This window comes from Bos taurus, chromosome 3 (assembly GCF_002263795.3).
Source record: "Bos taurus isolate L1 Dominette 01449 registration number 42190680 breed Hereford chromosome 3, ARS-UCD2.0, whole genome shotgun sequence".
Taxonomy (NCBI): Eukaryota; Metazoa; Chordata; class Mammalia; order Artiodactyla; family Bovidae; genus Bos; species Bos taurus.
In genome coordinates, this window is record NC_037330.1 from 103011771 (window position 1) to 103032575 (window position 20805).

At 41.4% G+C, this 20805-nt stretch overlaps 2 protein-coding genes across 11 annotated transcripts in view; one reads left to right on the top strand and one right to left on the bottom strand.

Moving 5' to 3' along the window:
- OR13P13 (olfactory receptor family 13 subfamily P member 13) overlaps window positions 1–20805 on the bottom strand; it is a 217358-nt gene that overhangs the window by 27841 nt on the left and 168712 nt on the right. For 9 of the 10 annotated variants that reach the window (XM_059884647.1, XM_059884635.1, XM_059884634.1 and 6 more), the window contains one exon: window positions 65–211. The gene's annotated coding sequence lies outside the window, so the exon portion shown is untranslated. Of the gene's footprint in view, window positions 1–64; window positions 212–16775; window positions 18623–20805 lie in introns of those variants that run through there. The other variant, XM_059884639.1, reaches the window with a different exon arrangement.
- Window positions 9268–10245, top strand: OR13P8 (olfactory receptor family 13 subfamily P member 8). Its single transcript, NM_001390096.1, has one exon. It carries the CDS (start codon window positions 9268–9270, stop codon window positions 10243–10245), a length of 978 nt encoding a protein of 325 aa, NP_001377025.1.

Consider the following 20805-nt stretch of genomic DNA (forward strand, 5'->3'; position numbering starts at 1 on the left):
TTATATATGTTCATTTATGAAATAAAAATATCATATGACAAGCATATAACAATCTGTATCATACCTTCACAGTGTTGTTATAAACAGGTCCAGAAATTTCACTTCTAGGAATTTGTCCTAATGTGACAGAGTCCCAGCTTGCTGACTGAGGAGATGGTAGATTGATGTCTCGAAAGAAGCATCTTATCTATCGAAGTCTGGATGCCAGGTTCTTTCGTATCAGAGATGGGGGGAGGTGAGGAAACAATATAAAAACACCATTTAATCTTGCAAGAATCTCCCAGAATGGCAAGTCTCAGGCAGGGAATGTGTTAATTTCTTCCTTCCTGACATCTACACAAGTACAGAGTTCTGAACAGATGCACTTTAACAGTCAGGTAGAGGGGCAAGTCCCTTGGACAGCAAGGAGATCCAACCAGTCCATCCTAGAAGAAATCAGTCCTGAATATTCATTGGAAGGACTGATGCTGAAGCTGAAACTCCAATACTTTGGCCACCTGATGTGAAGAACTGACTCATTTGCTGGGAAAGATTGAAGGCAGGAGGAGAGTGGGACGACAGAGGATGAGATGGTTGGATGGCATCACCGACTCAATGGACATGAGTTTGAGTAAACTCTGGGAGCTGGTGATGGACAGGGAAGCCTAGCATGCTGCAGTCCATGGAGTCACAGAGTCGAACTCTGACTGAGTGAGTGAACTGAGTGAGGGGGCAAGATTCTGAGGCAGGCCATTATGTATGATTATAATAACAAAAGCAATGAAAAGCAAGTCGAAGTGACAGTTCCAACAGGGAGTCAGAACTGGCTTTTCCTGGCAATACTAAGAACAAAATCAGAAACACGGACCAAATTTTATGTTCAAATATGTTCATCAGACTCTTTGTGACCCCATAGATTAGCCCTCCAGGCTCTTCTGTCTATAGGGTTCTCCAGGCAAGAGTACTGGAGCGGGTTGCTGTGCCCTCCTCAAGGGAATCTTCCCGACTCAGGGATGGAACCCCAGCCTCTCATGTCTCCTGCAGGCAAATTCTTCACCACTAGCGCCACCTGGGAAGCCCAAGATCCCACGTGCTGTGGGGCAAAAGAGCCCACGTGCCTCAACTAGAGAGAAATCATGCTCCACAATGAAAGGTCCCACATGCCATAACGAAAATCCTGCATACCACAGCTAAGACTCAAAGAAGTCAAAAATAAAATAAATAGTAGAATAAATATTTAAAAAAATGACTGGAAACAGCTGCAAATATGATACATCAACTTTATGAAACAGTATGCAACTAATATTATCTATCATATTTAAAGCATTATTTAATTACAGTGAAAAGTATATATAACATTAGGTGGAAAAATTCAAAATGTAAATTTGTATGTATAAAGTTAATCCAATTTTTATAAAAATGCATACATTCATTTTTAAAAGCCTGAAAGGATATACATTAACATGTTAACATTGGCTCTCTCTGGGTAGTAAGATACCAAGTGATTTTTATTTTGGGTCATATTTTTCTCTACTTTCTAAAATTTCTACAATCAGCACAGATGGTCTTTATAGCAGAAAGAAATAAAGATGACTTGAAAAATATCTGTTATCAGAGAAAAGAAGGTGAGCCATGATGTTGGCATCATTTATTCATTCATCAAACAGTAATTGATGCTTACTGGAATTGCATGTCAGGCTTAATGCTAGGTTCTGTGGATGCAGGCATAAATAATGCAAGTCCCAATCTAATGGGGGAGAGACACATACCAAGACAAGGATGTTATAAGGTGCTGCTGGAAACATATTCAAAACTCTGAAAGAGTGGCAAGGAGGTGGTCCAGGCTCTAAAGACAGAGTTAAAGTTCTGCTGGGTTTTCAAAGCATGAGTAGAAGTTTGATAATTGGATTAAAGGGCAGGGAGCAGAGGTTGAAGTGTTCTGGAAGAGGAAATAGGATGCTGAAAGCCTAGAGACACAGAGGTTTTGGAGAATGGGCAGAGTGGCTGGAATGTAGGCCCAGGCAGGGGAGAGTAGATGTGACAGATAGGGCCTGGAACATTGTGTTGAAAAAATTAGATTTTTTTCTCTAGACAAGCACTTTTCAAGGATGTTACCTGAAACTCTGGTCCTGAGAAACATTTTGTGACAAAAAGATTTCTTGTCCAAATAGGCTTAGAAACATTGTTCTATTCATGCTTCATGCAATAGTAGAGAGTCTTGAGAATTCCGAGATTGTCTTTAGAGCCTGGACCACTTCCTTGCCACTCCTTCAGAGTTTTGAATGTGTTCCCAGCGGCACCTTATAACATCCTTGTCTAAGTATGTGTCTCTCCCCTACTAGACTGAGACTTGCATGATTTATGCCTGCATCCACAGAACCTAGCATTAAGCCTGACATGCAATGCCAGTAAGCATCAATTAATGTTTGATGAATGAGTAAATAGGAAGCAAATAGGTAAATGAGCAATGAAAAACAAGGAAAATACACACTGAGTCTATTTAACATAATATTTATCAAGGTTGAGTCATAAAACCCTTGCTTTCAGGAACATTTATTAGTTAATGAAACTTTGTTGTTGTTTAGTTGCTCAGTCATGTCCGACTCTTTGTGACCCCATCGACTGCATCACGCCCGGCTTCCCTGTCCTTCACTATCTCCCAGAGTTTGCTCAGATTCATGTCCATTGAGTCAATGATGCCATCCAGCCATCTCACCCTCTGCCATCCCCTTCTCTTCCTGCCTCCAATCTTTCTCAGCATCAGGATCTTTTCCAATGAGTCAGTTCTTTGCATCAGATGGTCAATGTATTGGAGTTTCGGCTACAGCATCAGTCCTTCCCATGAATATTCAGGGTTGATTTCCTTTAGGATGGACTGGTTTGATCTCCTTGCTGTCCAAGGGACTCTCAAGAGTTTTCCACAGTTCAATGTATATGCAGAGTACATTGTGCAAAATGCCAGCCTGGGTGCATCACAATCTGGAATCAAGATTGCTGGGAGAAATATTAACAACCTCAGATTTGCAGATGATACCACTCTAATGGTAGAAAGTGAAGAGGAACTAAAGAACCTCTTGATGAGGGTGAAAGAAGAGAGTGAAAAAGTTGGCTTAAAGCTAAATATTAAAAAAACTAAGATCATGGCATCCAATCCCATCACTTCACACCAAAAAGATGGGGGAAAAGACCAGCAGAGCAGCTAAAACTTGGGTCCTGGTATTAACTGCTTAGCTGTACTCATCTAGCATGCCCCCACATGGAGGTCTGAGTAAAGGGACAAAACTTCACACTGCTTCTGTAGTTCTAGCTCCCCCCAAATCTTAGGATTCCTTGGGGCATGTTCAGCCCTTCTATCTCTAGTCTGATGACTCCCTCCTTACTGAACCTTCCCCTGAGGAATGGTATCCCTTAGGATTAGAAGCCTCCTAAGGTGACATCAGGATCTATTTGGCTGCATCCTTAGGGACTCTGATCCCCAATACCCATGGGCCTCATTAATACACCAGCTAGGTATTTCCCAGGGAGCTGCTGAGATGTGGCAACTTCTGGAGAGTAGCTAAAACAGGATTCTCTTATACCCAAGGCAGTTGTGGGACATGGGTGTGGAGGAAGGGTGTGTATTGGACTTGGGATAAGGTGAGAGTGAAAAGACAGGTAAGGGGCATGAAAGACAAAACCAGAATCCTGGGAAGGGTTCTCCCACCAGATCGCTGTCAGCAATAGTCCTAACAGAACATCACCTGTAGATGGTGCAGAAGCAGCAGAGCCCAGTGAAGAGTGGCCTTTGGAGAAAGATCTGGGTTGTGCCCTTTAATACTGTGCAACATCAGAAAAGCTATCCTGTTTCCCAATTTCCTTTTTTCTAAAAATTCATAATTTTTGATAAAAACTTGTTGTGGGATAAAATAGTAATAATAATAGTAACTACTGGCTTTAGAGCAATACTCTGCAGGCATAGTGTTAAGCAACTTTACATGTGCTATTTCAATTAACCATCAGGACAATACTTTGAGATTAGTACTATCATCATCACAGGTTTCTAGGAGAGGATGTAGACACACACAAGAGGTAACTCTCCCAAGGTCACTCTACTAATGAGCGATGGAGTCAGTACTCAGACCCAAGTCTGATTCTAGTGCCATGTGTGCTGTGTCCAGTTATTCAGTCGTGTCCGACTCTGGGACCTCATGGACTGTGGTGCCATACCCTTAATCTTTTTCTTATCCTGGGTGTAAACTAATTGGCCCACAATGAGCGCTTAGTGAAAATGGGTTCTGTCTCTGGTTCATCCCCTATCTAATGACATGTCTAGTTGCCCAGACTAAGCCTGGAAGAGAAGCACATTTGAAGAAGATAATACAAGGACTGCCTGTGTGTTCTTGATTTCATTTTTTCTGTTTTCAAACTTTATTTCAGTTACCAACTTGCTGAGAAGAGGATTTTAGTTATTCTGGACATGGATAACCCAGGTAGACATCACCAAGAAGATCTGGGTAGTAATTTTGAAAGAGAAAGTGATGGGGAAACCATTGGACTGGGAGTCCAGTCTTGCAACAAACTCACTCTTATGCCATTGGCATAACTTCTTAAAGTCATTAATTTGACATTCATTAGCAACGACCCATACCTTGTGCTAAGAATTGGAGATAGAAAGGTAAGATATGGTTTTTCATCTTCAAGGAATTCCACAAACTTGTGTGTGTGTGTGTGAGCATGGGGAATAATAAAAGTACATTAAAGGTGTTATCAGAGCCCAGAGGAAGAAGTTATGAGGGGAATCACAGAATACTTCCATGATTAGGGTTTTTACCAAGAGATGAAAGCAGAGGAGGGCATTTCATCTGGAGGATGATTTAACATTAGCAGTAATAATAACTGACACATTGCTATAGTATTACATACACTTAAAATATCATTTAATCTTCACAAAAACCTTCAAGTTATATGTTATTCTCCCAGTCTTAGAGATGATGAAATAGGGTTTGAGATTAATGGCTTTCTCTGGGTTGTGCTGTTCGTAAGTGGCAAAGCAAAACTCAAACCAAATTTGACCCCAGAGCCTCTACTCTCTCCTTAGAACATACTGCCTCATGAGAAATAGATTTGTGAAAGGACCTGGAATATTTGGAGGGTCATGAATGAGCTGGTTTGCTTTCAGCTAGAGTTAGCAGACCTTTCTTGTAGGGGACCAGATCATAAATATTTTAAGTTTTGTGGGACATATATGATCTCTATTAGAGTTTCTCAACTCTTGTTGTAAGGCAAAACAGCCACAGACATAAATGAATATTTTTTCAACCATATTAAAAAGCAAAAACCATTCCATTCCTAGATAGCAAGCCATATAAAGCACACAAGGTGAGTAGGTAAGTAATCAAGTTACTTACCAGGTTAGGTAAGAATTAAGTTCCAAAGTTACCTACCAGGTAGGTAAGAATCAAGTTCTTACCAGGTAGGTAAGATGAGTAGGTAAGTAATCAAGTTACCTACTAGATAGATAAGAATCAAGTTCCAAAGAGCTTTGAAAACCAAGCTAAGGAAATTAGACATTAGCTCATAAATAATGGGAGTTTTTTTTTTTTTTTTAGGGTTTGTAAACAGGGAAATATCATGATCATCTCTGTCTTTTTTGAAACTCACTCTGGCAGTGTGTAGATTGGGTTGGATGAAAGAAAGGCTAGAACAGGAAAGATCAGGGAAGACACTCCTGTTCTCCTTCAGTGAAAATATTCTTCTGAAATGTTTCTCATCTCAACTTTGTCTTGGATGTTGTATAGTCCTCCTGTGATTTAAATATAGTTGCTACTTAACAACTTTTAAAATTGTATTTTCCTAATTTGATTCTTAGAACATTCTCTCAAAGGACACAAGAATAAATAATTTTAAACAAGAAAGAATAACAAAGATTTAATGCAAGTTTTATAATAGTGTTTTCCCTTCAGCTTGTTGTCTACTATTTTTCTTAACCTTTCTTCTTTATGGAAGAGACTATGTGGGACCTTCTGGGGGGCAGGAGAACAACCCTGCATGGATACCAATCATAGCTCCCAAGGGAGCTCCATATCTGCACGAATAAGACAGTAGGAACTTAAATTATCTCTTGAATTTTTACATTACACTTGATAAATACTGTATTCTCACTTTCTTTCAATCTTCTTTGGTTCTCATTATTAGCATATGACTTTGTTTTGACTAGCCTCTGTTATGAGGTTGGGTACATAGTGAGAAGTCACCCCTAAAATCATAGATTCTCTGAATCTTGGTGTCATTGAGCTTTAGAATCTTAGAATGTTTATGGCAAAGTTGAATTTTAATGTAGTACATCATGATTTCACATCCAAAGAAGTGATACCACACCTGAGTGACATGGCCTTACAGCTTATGCTTGAAAACTAAAAATGGAGCTACTACTCATTATTGAGTAGTATTACTCACTAGAAGTTTCTTGCCTTTTTTTTGTAACTGAGCTTAAAATTTCCCCTTTTACAACTTTTGCCACACATTTCTAATTTTCTTCCCTCCAGGAACATACAGTACACATTTCTACCTTTTTCTGCATGACAACCTTCAGAATATTTAGTGAGCTCTCTTAAGTTCCTCATAAGTCTCCCAGCTAAGCTTTCTCAGTCTCTTCCATTCTTCCATAAATAACAAGGTTTCATGGATTCCTTACTGATAAGCTCTTTTCTCTGTATAGAGAAGCTCTAGTTTGTGTTTTTTCCTTTTAAATTGCAGGTTCAAGAGTTAAAAACAGTTCTCTGGGTGGCTCTTGAGTTTTTTGCTTAACTCTGATAAATATCAGTTTCCTTAGTTGTAAAATGCAGCTAATAGTAGGTATTGACTTTGTGGGATGACCATGGATAATGTATGTAAATGGTCTGGACCAGTCCGTGTTCAGAAATCTGGTGTTGTTTAGTCACTAAGTCATGTCTGATTCTTTTGCAGCCCTGTAGACTGTAGCCCTCCAAGCTCCTCTGTCCATGTGATTTCTCAGGCAAGAATACTGGAATGGGTTGCCATTTCCTTCTGCAGGGGATTTTCCCAACCCAGGGATCAAATCTGTGCCTCCTTTGTCTCTTGCATTGCAGCTGGATTCTTTACCACTGAGCCACCAGGAAAGAAATCTGTTGATAGCTATGTAAATCCAAAGGAAAGCCTCAGAATGAGGTCAACTCCATTGCTAGCTCACTAGGAAGCAAAGTTCAGCAACAAGGATAGCTCCCATAGGTACAAATAGCAGCAACTGGTGCCCTTGGTGGGCCAGCTCGGACTCAGCCCTTTCATTTATCCGGCACTTAAAATACCTACTATACGCTAGGCACTGCTCTAGAATCTGGTAACATACAATAAATCAAAAAGATAAAAATTCCTGAATTCTTGTGAGGGAAACTGATGATTTCAAAAAATTATTTTGTACATTAGAAGTTGCTAACTATTATGAAGATAGATAAAACAGAAAATGTACGGAGTATGGGATATTTCAGATTCAAACAGGATGATCAGGAAAGATTCAAGTCTTCCCTGCAAAGATGACAATTGAGTAAATTCTTAAAGGAGAGAAGAGCATGAACCATATCCACTAACTCTTATACTACTGCAAAGAGCCTCTAATGTGAGTATTAATATCATTTTTCTCATTTATCCAAGCCTGAGTTCCATCCACAGCTTTATGTAGTGTTATTTTAACACAAATTGAGAGCTATCAGCCAGCCTTGTCATGCCAGTGCAATGCTTTAAATGTTGAAATTCTGATCCAAAGTTTTGAGATTCTTTATGAAAACCACTTGATAATTTGCAATGTTTTGCAATATGAACTTTCTGCTCTCTATAAGTGTTGATACACAGGTCAGCTCTTTCTCTCATAATGTTACCTAAAATGGGTCTATTTTGTGCTTGTGTGTTCTTAGTCACTCAGTTATGTCCAACTCTTTGTGACTCCATGGACTATAGCCCATCAGGCTCCTCTGTCCATGGGATTTTCCAGGCAAGAATACTGGAGTGGATAGCCTTTCCCTTCTCCAGGGGATCTTCCTAACTGAGGGATCAAACCCAGGTCTCCTACATTTGCAAGTGGATCCTTTACCATCTGAGCCATCAGGGAAACCTGCTAAACCCTGCATGAAATTGGTGTGAGGGACACATTTGGGACTTGGACTTTGAGTCCTGGCTCCGTCATTTACTCTGTCCGACACTGGACAGGCGATTTTATGAAAAGGAAGTAGTGATACTGACCTCAGTGGGTTGTGGTGATAATCAAATAAGATCACCTTTATTAAAACATTTTCATAGAATGCCATTTCATAAAAGACGATTTCCTTCTTTGGTGTCTGGAAAAGGTGTGTATCTAGCAGTTATGGTTCTGTTGCAAAAGGACTAAGAAAAAAGGACTGGTCAGTATTGTGTTCTGCTGTCTAGGCCTGCCAAGGTGAGATCTAGGATGGAGTTCAAATCACCTGAAGATCCATTCCCACCCAATACTCAACTCTCTCCTGTGAGCAACATGGCTGTGGAGGAGTCCTTACTAGTTTTCAAGAAAAGCTTCGAGACACACAGGCACCTAATTTCCAGGTAAATAAGCTTCATTTTCTTGAGAAATGCCAGGAGCACAAACATGTTCTCTAGGTTTCGATTCTTGAGTCTCTGGCTGTCTTTATACGTCAATTTATCTTTATAGTTGTAACCACTGCAGGTAATGCTGGAATGGTGGGGGTGAGGGAAATAAAAGTTCTAGAGGAAAGATTTCTTTTCCCAAAAAAAGCTTCCTTGAAACTCCCCCTTTTTCTGAAAACTAATGGTATGTGGCCTTTCAAAATTATAGCATCAGAGAGGAAGACAAAGCCAAGAAGCAAGGGTTTTTGTTTGTTTCACATTTACACTGTCCTTGGTAGCACCTGCTTGTCTTGACATTTGAAAGAATGACTTTAGGAACTATAGAGTGCTCTACAACTTTTTGGTTTACCGTAAAACATTTTACATTTCCCTAGCCTCCTTCCTTTGATTTATGGGATGGGTACGTGTGTGCGTTCTTCAAAATAAGATTTATGCCATGTACAGTTTTTCCATTGGGCCCTTGGAACTTTATTAAAGCTAGTTAGACAGATCAAAATCATTTCTATAATCCCTATCAAGTGCCTAGAGCAATGCGAAGCCAATTTGGATAGAATGTTCCCTGGCGTGGAGGAGGAGATCTTTGTTTGATTGCTTGCTTAGTTCTGCGATGCCTTCAGTCCCTGCAGCTGTGGATCTTACACAGCATTCTCTCACTGAGACTGCAGGGTATTTAGGAATATGTCCTCTTCTCTCCTCAGAAGGAAGGCCACGCATAGCCAAGGTTGGAAAAATCAAAGCTCTGTAACCGAGTTTATCCTCCTGGGCTTCTCCAGAAATCCCAGAACCAACTGGATCCTTTTCTTCCTCTTCCTCTTCCTTTACTTATTTACAGTCCTGGGCAATGGTCTCATCGTTACTTTGATCAGAGTAGACGCACGCCTCCACACCCCCATGTACTTCTTCCTGAGCATCCTCTCTCTGCTGGATCTCAGCTATGCTACCACCACAGTGCCCCAGATGTTGATCCATCTAGTAAGCAAGAGTAAAACTATCTCTTATGTTGGGTGTGTGGTCCAGATGTACATTTTCCTAACCTTGGGCATCACTGAGACCTGGATTTTTGCAGCTATGGCCTATGACAGATATGTTGCCATATGCTACCCACTCCATTATAGGGTCAAGATGAGCCAAACCCTGTGTGTACTCCTGGCAGTCAGCTCTGCCTTTTGCGGTCTCACCTGTGCCCTCGTCTACACAGTCTTTGCAGTGAATCTGCCCTACTGTGGCCCCAATGAAATCAACCACTTCTTTTGTGAAATTCCTGCTGTCTTGAAGTTGGCTTGTGCAGATACATCACTCAATGACCAAGTGGACTTTATCTTGGGCTTTATCTTGCTCCTGATTCCATTGTCCCTCATTCTGGCCTCATATGTTCGCATCTTCACTGCTATCCTAAAGATTGGCTCCACCCAGGGGCGAATCAAGGCCTTCTCCACCTGTGCCTCACACATCACTGTGGTCACCATGTTTTGTATTCCATGCATGGTCATGTATATGAGGCCTGGCTCTGAGGCCTCCCCAGAGGATGACAAGAAGCTGGCCCTGTTCTACAATGTCATCTCTGCCTTCCTCAACCCCATCATCTACAGCCTCCGGAACAAGGATGTGAAGAGGGCTTTCTTCAAGTTAGTTGGAACGAGTGCAGACACTCAGTAAGCCACAGATGAGGGCTGTCTGTGGTGCCTCTGGTCTCTGTCTATGACACTCACACGTTCACTGAAATCACTGGACTTAAGAAGGAGCCCAGGATAGGGAAGATATCTACAAAAAAACACTTTTTCATTTTATTAGGCTACTGGAAACATTAGGAAAGAAAGAATTGTGTTCAGGGATGAAACACATCATTGACTTTCTGTTGTTTTGAAAACGTCAACTCATTTCTCTGAGGTTTAATTTTTATATCTGTACAATGTGTTCCAGAATATTCTTTGGGCCTAAATAAGAACTACCTTTATCGATCACTTTCTACATGACAAGCATTGTCTAAGTACTTTATATGTACTTTATATTTTAATTCTTATAACAACTCCAGAGGTATGTATAATGATTTTCTTCATAAAGTTTAAAAATAGCAGCAACAACAACAAAAAAAACTTAGGCACAAGATTAAACAAGTTGCAAAGGCCACCCAGCTGGAAAGTAACACAATTGAGATTTGACCCCAGGTAGTATAGTTCCAGAGTCCAGGCTCTTCTCTAGTATATCATGCCATATCTCAAGGATTCAGTAGAGCTTTTTGAGGCTCAGCTGAGATAACAGATAGGATACCATTGAGGAAAATTCAAAATATTTAGGATTATGATTCTAAGTCATTAAGCTATAGGGTCAGATCCATCAAGTCAGAGCTCTGCTGGCTAATTTAGATCTTCCTCAGCAGTGTTTCATAGCCTAAGCAAGTAGCATCTTGCAGTGGAATAGTAATTTCTCAATAAATGTTTGTTGAGTGATTTCCTGGCCCTTCTCCATCCCTGGTCTGTCCACTTCTGCCGTTCTTCTTCACTTTCATGGATCCCTGTCTGATTTCCATTGTACCTACCCCACCATGGCTTTCAGCAATCCAGACCTTTATTTACAAAAAGAGTATGTTGGTTTCCATAACTGACTTACCCTTAAATTTCCTCTGCCACCTTAGAGAACAAGGGGAAGGGCCCCAAACTTTAGTCCTGACTTAATTTGTTGAGATCTTGGAAAAACCACCTAATCTCTCTGGAGCTCAGGCCCCTATCCATAAAATGGAGTCTGATGTGGAGATAATGACTGTACTATAATATTAATTTTAAGTTCAAGTAGAAATAGGCCTTAGAACTTAAATAATTGTATAAATTTTATCATTAGATAGTCATTGTCTTCAAAGCCAGATGCCTTAGAAAATAGTTATTACCTTATTAACTGTAGCTTGTATTTGTCAACTACAATGTTAATATCAGGCTTATTATGTGGTCAGAATATATGGATTGGATACTAATGATGGTAACTGAAAGCATATAAAGGCTTCCTTGGTAGCTCAGATAGTAGAGAATCTGCCTGAAATGCAGGAGACCTGGGTTTGATCCCTGGGTCTGGAAGATCCTCTGGAGAAGGGCATGGCAACCCACTCCAGTATTCTTGCCTGGAGAATCCCATGGACAGAGGATCCTGGCGCGCTATAGTCCATGGTGTCATAAAGAGTCAGACACAACTACACAACTAACACTTTCTCCTTCATACCTTCAGCACACACACACACACACACACAAACACGCATCAAAATTAGTGGGATGCAATCACATCAGTTTTCATTCCAATCCCAAAGAAGGGCAATGCTGAAGAATGTTCAAACTACTGCACAACTGCACTCATCTCACATGCTAATAAAGTAATGCTCAAAATTCTCCAAGTCAGGCTTCAAGAGTACCTAACCATGAAATTCCAGATGTTCAAGCTAGATTTAGAAAAGGCAGAGGAAACAGAGATCAAATTGCTAACATCCGTTGGATCATTGGAAAACAAGGGAACTCCAGAAAAACATCCACTTCTGCTTTATTAGTGGCTTCCCTGGTGGCTCAGATGGTAAAGCATCTGCCTGCAAGGCGGGAGACCCGGGTTTGACCCTTGGGTTGAGAAGATCCTCTGGAGAAGGAAATGGCAACCCACTCCAGTACTCTTCCCTGGAAAATTCCATGGACAGAGGAGCCTGATAGGCTACAGTCCATGGGGTTGCAAAGAGTTGGACATGACTGAGCGAATTCACTTTCTTTCTTTCTGCTTTATTGATTACACCAAAGCCTTTGACTGTGTGGATCACAACAAACTGTGGAAAATTCTTAAAGAGATGGGAACACAAGACCACCTTAACTGCCTCCTGAGAAATCTGTATGCAGGTCAAAAATCAACAGTTAGAACCAAACATGGAAAAATAGACTGGTTCCAAATTGGGAAAGCAGTAAGTCAAGGCTGTATATTGTCACCCTGCTTATTTAACTTATATGCAGAGTACAGCATGAGAAATGCTGGACTGGATGAAGTACAAGCTGGAACCAAGATTGCTGGGAGAAATATCAATAACCTCAGATATGCAGATGACACCACCCTTATGGCAGAAAGTGAAGAGGAACTAAAGAGCCTCTTGATGAAAGTGAAAGAGGAGAGTGGAAAAGTTGGCTTAAAGCTCAACATTCAGAAAACTAAGATCATGGCATCCAGTCCCATCACTTCATGGGAAAAAGATGGGGAAACAATGGAAACAGTGAGAGACTTTATGTTTTGGGGCTCCAAAATCACTGCAGATGGTGACTACAGCCATGAAATTAAAAGACGCTTGCTCCTTGGAAGTAAAGCTATGATCAACCCAGACAGCATATTGAAAAGCAGAGACATTATGTTGCCAACAATAGTCCATCTAGTCAAAGCCATGGTTTTTCCAGTAGTCATGTATGAATCTGAGAGTTGGACTATAAAGAAAGCTGAGCACTAAAGAATTGATGATTTTGAACTGTGGTGTTGGAGAAGACTCTTGAGAGTCCCTTGAACTGCAAGGAGTTCCAACCAGTCAATCCTAAAGAAAATCAGTCCTGAATATTCATTGGAAGGACTGATGCTGAAGCTGAAGCTCCAATACTTTGGCCACCTGATGCAAAGAACTGACTCATTGGAAAAGACCCTGATGCTGAGAAAGATTGAGGGCAGGTGGAGAAGGGAATGATAGGGGATGAGATGGTTAGATGGCATAACTGACTTGATGGACATGAATTTTCGCAAGCACTGGGAGTTGGTGATGGACAGGGAAGCCTGGCGTGCTGCAGTTCATGGGGTGGCAAAGAGTTGGACACGACTGAGCAACTGAACTGAACTGAACTGAACTGAATCACATCAGCTGCCACATTAACCAGGAACTAATCTCGTGCTATCAAAGTAAATTTAAATTTCTCTCACTCTGGGGTCAGATAAATATTAATTGCTTTGTAAAAAGCAATACAAGATAAATCTTGTAAATCAGCTACTCTCTACAAGTCTAATAGGATTCAATTATCAAAATATTCTAATTGCACTTAGTCGCTTAGAAACAAGTTTTATTTGTAAACCAAGGATTATCTGGATGTTGAGAAAAATGAGAGGGTACTAAATGCTAAGAGTGCATTTTGCTTATTAGCAACTTTCTCAAGAAGATAAATTTAGGGGAGTTGACAGCCTAGAGAGCTTTTAGCAATCCCCAAGCATTAAGGGAACATAGGCCCTAAGAGTGATATGGATGAATTGTGAGAAGGGAAGAGCCTACTCTAGTCCCAGGGTTTCCTGCCTGAAGGCCATAGCCTCTAAGAAGAGAAGTCCAGGGGAAAGAGGAGCCTTGATTTTCTGGAGAAAAAAAGAATGAAATTGTCAGCAAGACATTCTGACTGTGTTTCCTGAGGACTTATTAAGAAAATTGTTCCTGGGGCCGTTAGAAAGGATATGTGAGAGGACTTCCCCGGCAGTCCAGGGGTTAGGACTCCATGCTTCTAAAGCACAGGGTGCAGATTTGATTCCTGGTTGGGGAATTAAGATCCTACATGCTGCATGGCATGGCCAATAAATAACTAAAAAGGAAGGGCATGTGAGGATTATCTGCTGAAATGACTGGACCTTATTTTTCAGAGCTCTCAGGGCAGTAGAAACCCACAGCAGGCCCCTCTAATTTCCCCACCTCCCAACATGATACCTTACTCTGGGCTAGTCCTGACTCCCCAGGTCTTTGCATAGGCTACCCCACCTGGAGTGTCCTCTCCTCACTCTCGTCTACTGTCCCCTTACTTGTTCATCAGGGCCTCGTATGGGTCTCTTCTCAGGAAGCTTTCTAACTACTTTCATCTAGGATGAAAGATTTTTTCTACTCCCCAAACTCAGTGCCACCAACTAAGCACTCAACTTTGGCCTCAGAAACACATGGAGATCTTAAAGGCTCTAACTTTCATCTCGTCCCTGAGCCCCTTTGAGAAAAGAACTACTAATACATCATTCAGATGTATTTGCATAAAGCTATTTCAAATGTTTATGACTATGAATGTCCTTTCCCCACATTGATGATTTGAAAAAAAAAAATCTCAGTGAACTGGAAATAAAAGGAAATTTCCTTATTCTGACCAAAAAAAAAAAAATCTATATTAAAAACCTCCAACTAACATCACAAAATGATGAACAATTAAATGTTTTCACTCCTAAAATCAGTACCAAAATAAGGATGCTTGCTCTCAACAATCCTATTCAAAATAGCATGGTAAACTTTAGCCAGTACAACAAGGCTAGGAAAGAGAATACAGGAAAGGAAGAAGTAAAATTTCATCTATTTTCAAATAACCTAATTGTCTATGTAAAAAATCAAGGATTCTACATTAAAACTCCTATAATTAATTAATTTAGTAATGTTACAGGATTCAGGATGAACACATAAAAATCAATTTTATTCCTATATACTAGCAATGAACAATTGGAAACTAGAATTAAATACATAATATTATTTATGATGGACTTCCCAGGCAGTTCAGTGGTAAAGAATCTGCTTGCTAATGCAGGAACCGCAGGAGATGCAGGTTCGATCCCTGGATCAGCAAGATCCACTGGAGAAGGAAATGGCAACCCACTCCAGTATTCTTGCTGAGATAATCCTATGGACAGAGGGGCCTGGTGGGCTACAGTCCATGGGGGCTGCAAAGAGTCAGAAAAAACTGAGCAACTGAGCATGCATGAACACTATTTTTAACTTCATAAAAGTCAAATGCTTAGACATAAATTAACAAAACATGAACTATCATACCCTTCAAAACAGCCTAAAGAGGGTAGATTTTGCAGTAATAGAGATAAAAGGCATGACATCATCCATTAAAGAACCATGACATTAGATTTACATCTGGAATGATCACTCTGGCTCTCATGTGGAAACTAAATTGAAGGAGAAGGATACCAGCTGCTGCACTCACTCAGGCAGGAACAGATGAGAAGCTGAACTGTTGAATAAAAGAGCAGCTACTGAACATGAGAGGTTGGTATTAGATAAGAGGTCTTTATGAGGTAGACTCATTAGCTAGGTAGGTATAGGTAGCTCATTAGGAAATGGTGAGGTAGACAGAGGAGTCAAGGGTGAATCCCAGGTCTGGTTAATCAAGTGGGTGATGGGGGATGAGTGCAGAGTGTAGCCCTTTCCTGCCCTCCAAACCCATTCTTTATGGTGCATAGAAACTCTCCCTGGCTTGCCTGCCCAGGCCTCCCAACCCCCGCCATTTCTCAATCCAAGTACTTGGTCTAATTGATATTCATATTTCTGGCCCTTTAGACTATGAAGCTGAGAAGGGAGCACCTGAGAGGAACAGGAGGCATTGGGATGGGAGGATCAGGCTCTTGAGTGTTTGGTCTTGAGTGCTACACTGGGAGGGTGAAAAGTGAGCTTGGGGCTTGGGAAGGCTGCTATGGGGCCTGGAGAATCCCACAAAGGCTCATTAAAACATCTGATCTGTTCTCCCTGAGGATCAGGAGCAGAATACTAAAGGAGGACCCAGCAGGCCCCCAGTGCATCCCACCCTGAGCCCAGCACCAGGTAAGGAGAAGGGCCTGAGGCAGGGAACTGAACCATGCTCACCCACTCCTGGGCAGCCCTGTGTTCCCCATATGTCTGACTGTGTGCCTGCCTGCTTCCACCTCCTTTCCATCCTTATCAGGCCACCCAGGCCTGTTCCCTGAACTCTGTCCTCCTCTGTTCGCTGACTTCTCTGTGTACAGTGGTCTATCCGTCTCTTGGTCATTTTCTTTCCTTCCTTTTTTTTTTTTTTGAATATTCAGAGATTTAAATTTTATCTTATTTTTAAATTTTACAATATTGTATTAGTTTGCCAAATATCGAAATGAATCCGCCACAGGTATACCCGCGTTCCCCATCCTGAACCCTCCTCCCTCCTCCCTCCCCTACCCTCCCTCTGGGTCGTCCCAGTGCACCAGCCCCAAGCATCCAGTACCGTGCATCGAACCTGGACTGGCGACTTGTTTCATACATGATATTATACATGTTTCAATGCTATTCTCCCAAATCTCCCTACCCTCTCCCTCTCTCACAGAGTCCATAAGACTGATCTATACATTGGTGTCTCTTTTGCTGTCTAGTACACAGGGTTATTGTTACCATCTTTCTAAATTCCATATATATGTGTTAGTATACCGTATTGGTGTTTTTCTTTCTGGCTTACTTCACTCTGTATAATAGGTTCCAGTTTTCCGAGTGAGCTCCTCAGCTGAGGGAGAGAAAAGTAGAAGAAAGTGAAGGCTGTTGTATGGAGCTGAGGCATTTGACTCTCCTCTGAAGCCCACTGAGGATAGAAGTCAAGACACTGGTAAGGATAGATCAAGGTATTGATGACAAGTTAATAGAAGTTAGAACCTGGAAGGGGACATTAGAAGTGGGAAGAGCTGTGAAGTTCTTATTTAGGAAGGGGAGAGATGTAACTGCTTCTAAACAGGATATTGGTATCCTAGCACTCTTTTCTGGTACAGCCTTAGGCCAGGCCTTGGGATGGATGGGAAGAAGGCTCATAGTGGGCTTGAGCTCCCCATTCACTTGCTCCTGGTCCTTCTATCCCGCTGCACATTCCTCAGTTTTGCACCATAAGACTATGAGTGGGATGCTTACTGAGAGACTACTACAGTGGTCCAGGCATCAGGTCCAGATGAAGCTGAAAGAAGAAGCGCACAGGAAGGATGACCTAGAGAGAGTGAACCAGAGACCTTCCCACCTGACCAGCCGCACTAGTCCCAATGACACTTTGCTTGATCCTCTTATGGGGTCAGCAAGTTCACTATCTCCCAGGTCAGTTGATCCTATCCGTGATCTGCCCTCACTAATGTAAGTTAGTTATATTTTGCTGGAATTTACCTCCCTAGTAGAATTCGCAAGTGCACTTTTTAGGACCTGGAACAAGTCTCATCCATCTTCCACATGAAAGCCTTTCAGAGAGTAGGCCCTCAGCTTCCAGAATTCTCCTACCCTTTCATTCCATGTGGCAAACACCCCCACTTGCCTCAACTCTTCCTCACATCATGTTGTTTCCAGACGTTTCTTTATAACCTCTTTCAACTTACCTATCGTCCCCTTAAAACGTGGCCCCAGAAGGTGGTCTGGCTTCTACAGACACAATTCCATGATACCTCCTGTGATCTCACAGCATCTTTTCTCAGTTTTGTCACTTTACAATGATGTTTTAGGAACATCCTTGCATTGATCCCCTTTCAGTCTTCAGTTATTTCTCAGCTGAGCTGGCTAGGTATGGCTGGCTTTGTGAGCAGAGGGGCAGGGAATTTTACATTGGTGCTATAGCATTTTTTGTTGTTGTTGGCATACGCTTCTTGTTCTATCCAGTTGAGACTTGAAATCTGATTTGCACTGACATGATCAGATCTTCTTCCTCACCATCTACACAAGATGTGAAGAAAGAACCTGTGAGACTGGTCCATGAGAATGTATCTTGAATTTTCTGGTGGTTACAGTTAGATGTCAGACATGACTGAGTGCATACACACACACAGTTAAATGATCTGTATCCTCCTCGTTCATACATCTTCCCCTTTGTTTATGCTCTATTGAAACTGCCTCTCAAGACTTGTGTTCTTAGTTTTGTTGCTGTCTGCTTCCTCAGAGACCATGCACTAGCACCTCTTTCCCTTCTTTCAGACTTCCTCCAGTGTAATACACATTCTGAACTTTTACCTTAAGAAAATGACAAAGGAAACAAAGCACTCCCCTCACCTTATGTCCCAATCTTAGATATCTCCTCATCTCAGTCCTTCTCTTTATAGCCAAGTTCGCTCCTCATAACCCACTGATTTCTGCCTTCATCACTCCACAGAAATTTCCCACATCCAAGCAACTAATAAGTCTAGCATTATTGCATTTTTTGAAAAGTTTCAATTCCTCTTGCTCTCTCTATAGCATTTAGCATCATATACGCTCTTGGAGATGGTAGTTCCCTGAGCTTACACTGTCAAGCTCTCCTGCCTCCCTGGATGCTCTTGTTCAAGCCCATCTCTTCTCCTGCTGATCTCTCCAGTGTTCCTCCTCCCAGGTTGTGTCTTTGGAGCCTCTGTACTCTCTCTGAGATATCCCTGAGAGTTCTCATCCATTCTGTGCCTTAATTACCTTCTAAAGTTTGATTTTCTGCTTAGATCTCTTTCCTGAGCTGCAAGGCAATCTGTCTAACTCTTTGATGATCAGATCCTCCAGGACACTCGATGTTTCAAACTCTGCATGTCTACAATAGAATTAATAATGACTTTCTGACGATTTTCTCCCCACCCCATCACTCTTTCTTTCACCTCCACCTGTCCTGTAATGGTATTACTGTCAACTTAGCTTCCCAGGTCTGAAACCTCAAACTCATGCTTGTTTCCTCCCTCTTCCTCATCTTCTGTACCGCTCGGTTACCAAGTCTTCTCCACCTCTCTCTCTAATCTCTCTTCTCTTCTTTGTTGTCTGGAATGTTACCGTTCTCCTGTCTTTCCTTCATACCTCTCAGCTGGTCTTTCTCCAATGTCTTTTCCTAACTTCCACCCAAATAGTGATATTTCTAAAATCTAAGTAGGAAGTCAGGAAACACCTGGGGTAACAAGCAAATTTGGCCTTGGAATACAGAATGAAGCAAAGCAAAAGCTAACAGAGTTTTTCTCAGAAAACACACTGGTCATAGCAAACACCCTCTTCCGACACAAGAGAAGACTCTACACATGGACATCACCAGATGGTCAACACCAAAATCAGATTGATTATATTCTTTGCAGCCAAAGATGGAGAAGCTCTATACAGTCAGCAAAAAAAGACCAGGAGCTGACTGTGGCTCAGATCATGAACTCCTTATTGCCAAATTCAGACTGAAATTGAAGAAAGTAGGGGAAACCACTAGACCATTCAGGTATGACCTAAATCAAATCCCTTATGATTATACAGTGGAAGTGAGAAATAGATTTAAGGGACTAGATCTGATAGATAGAGTGCCTGATGAACTGTGGAGACAGGGTACAGGAGACAGGAGTACATTGTACAGGAAACAGGGATCAAGACCATCCCCATGGAAAAGAAATGCAAAAAAGCAAAACGGCTGTCTGGGGAGGCCTTACAAATAGCTGTGAAAAGAAGAGAAGCAAAGAGCAAAGGAGAAAAAGAAAGATATAAACATCTGAATGCAGAGTTCCAAAGAATATCAAGAAGAGATAAGAAAGCCTTCCTCAGTGATCAATGCAAAGAAATAGAGGAAAACAACAAAATGGGAAAGACTGGAGATCTCTTCAAGAAAATTAGAGATACCAAGGGAACATTTCATGCAAAGATGGGCTCGATAAAGGACAGAAATGATATGGACCTAACAGAAGCAGAAGATATTAAGAAGAGGTGGCAAGAATACACAGAAGAACTGTACAAAAAAGAGCTTCATGACCCAGATAGATAGTCATGATGGTGTGATCACTCACCTAGAGCCAGACATCCTGGAATGTGAAGTCAAGTGGGCCTTAGGAAGCATCACTATGAACAAAGCTAGTGGAGGTGATGGAATTCCAGTTGAGCTATTTCAAATCCTGAAAGATGATGCTGTGAAAGTGCTACACTCAACATGCCAACAAATTTGGAAAACTCAGCAGTGGCCACAGGACTGGAAAAGGTCAGTTTTCATTCCAATCCCAAAGAAAGACAATGCCAAAGAATGCTCAAACTACTGCACAATTGCACTCATCTCACATGCTAGTAAAGTAATGCTCAAAATTCTCCAGCCAGGCTTCAGCAATACATGAACCATGAACTTCCAAATGTTCAAGCTGGTTTCAGAAAAGGCAGAGGAACCAGAGATCAAATTGCCAACATCCACGGGATCATCAAAAAAGCAAGAGAGTTCCAGAAAAACATCTAGGTCTGCTTTATTGACTATGCCAAAGCCTTTGACTGTGTGGATCACAATAAACTGTGGGAAATTCTGAAAGAGATGGGAATACCAGACCACCTGACCTGCCTCTTGAGAAAGCTGTATGCAGGTCAGGAAACAACAGTTAGAACTAGACACGGAACAACAGACTGGTTCCAAATAGGAAAAGGAGTACGTCAAGGCTGTATATTGTTACCCTGCTTATTTAACTTATATGCAGAGTACAGCATGAGAAACGCTGGGCTGGAAGAAGCACAAGCTGAAATCAAGACTGCCAGGAGAAATATCAATAACCTCAGATATGCAGGTGACATCA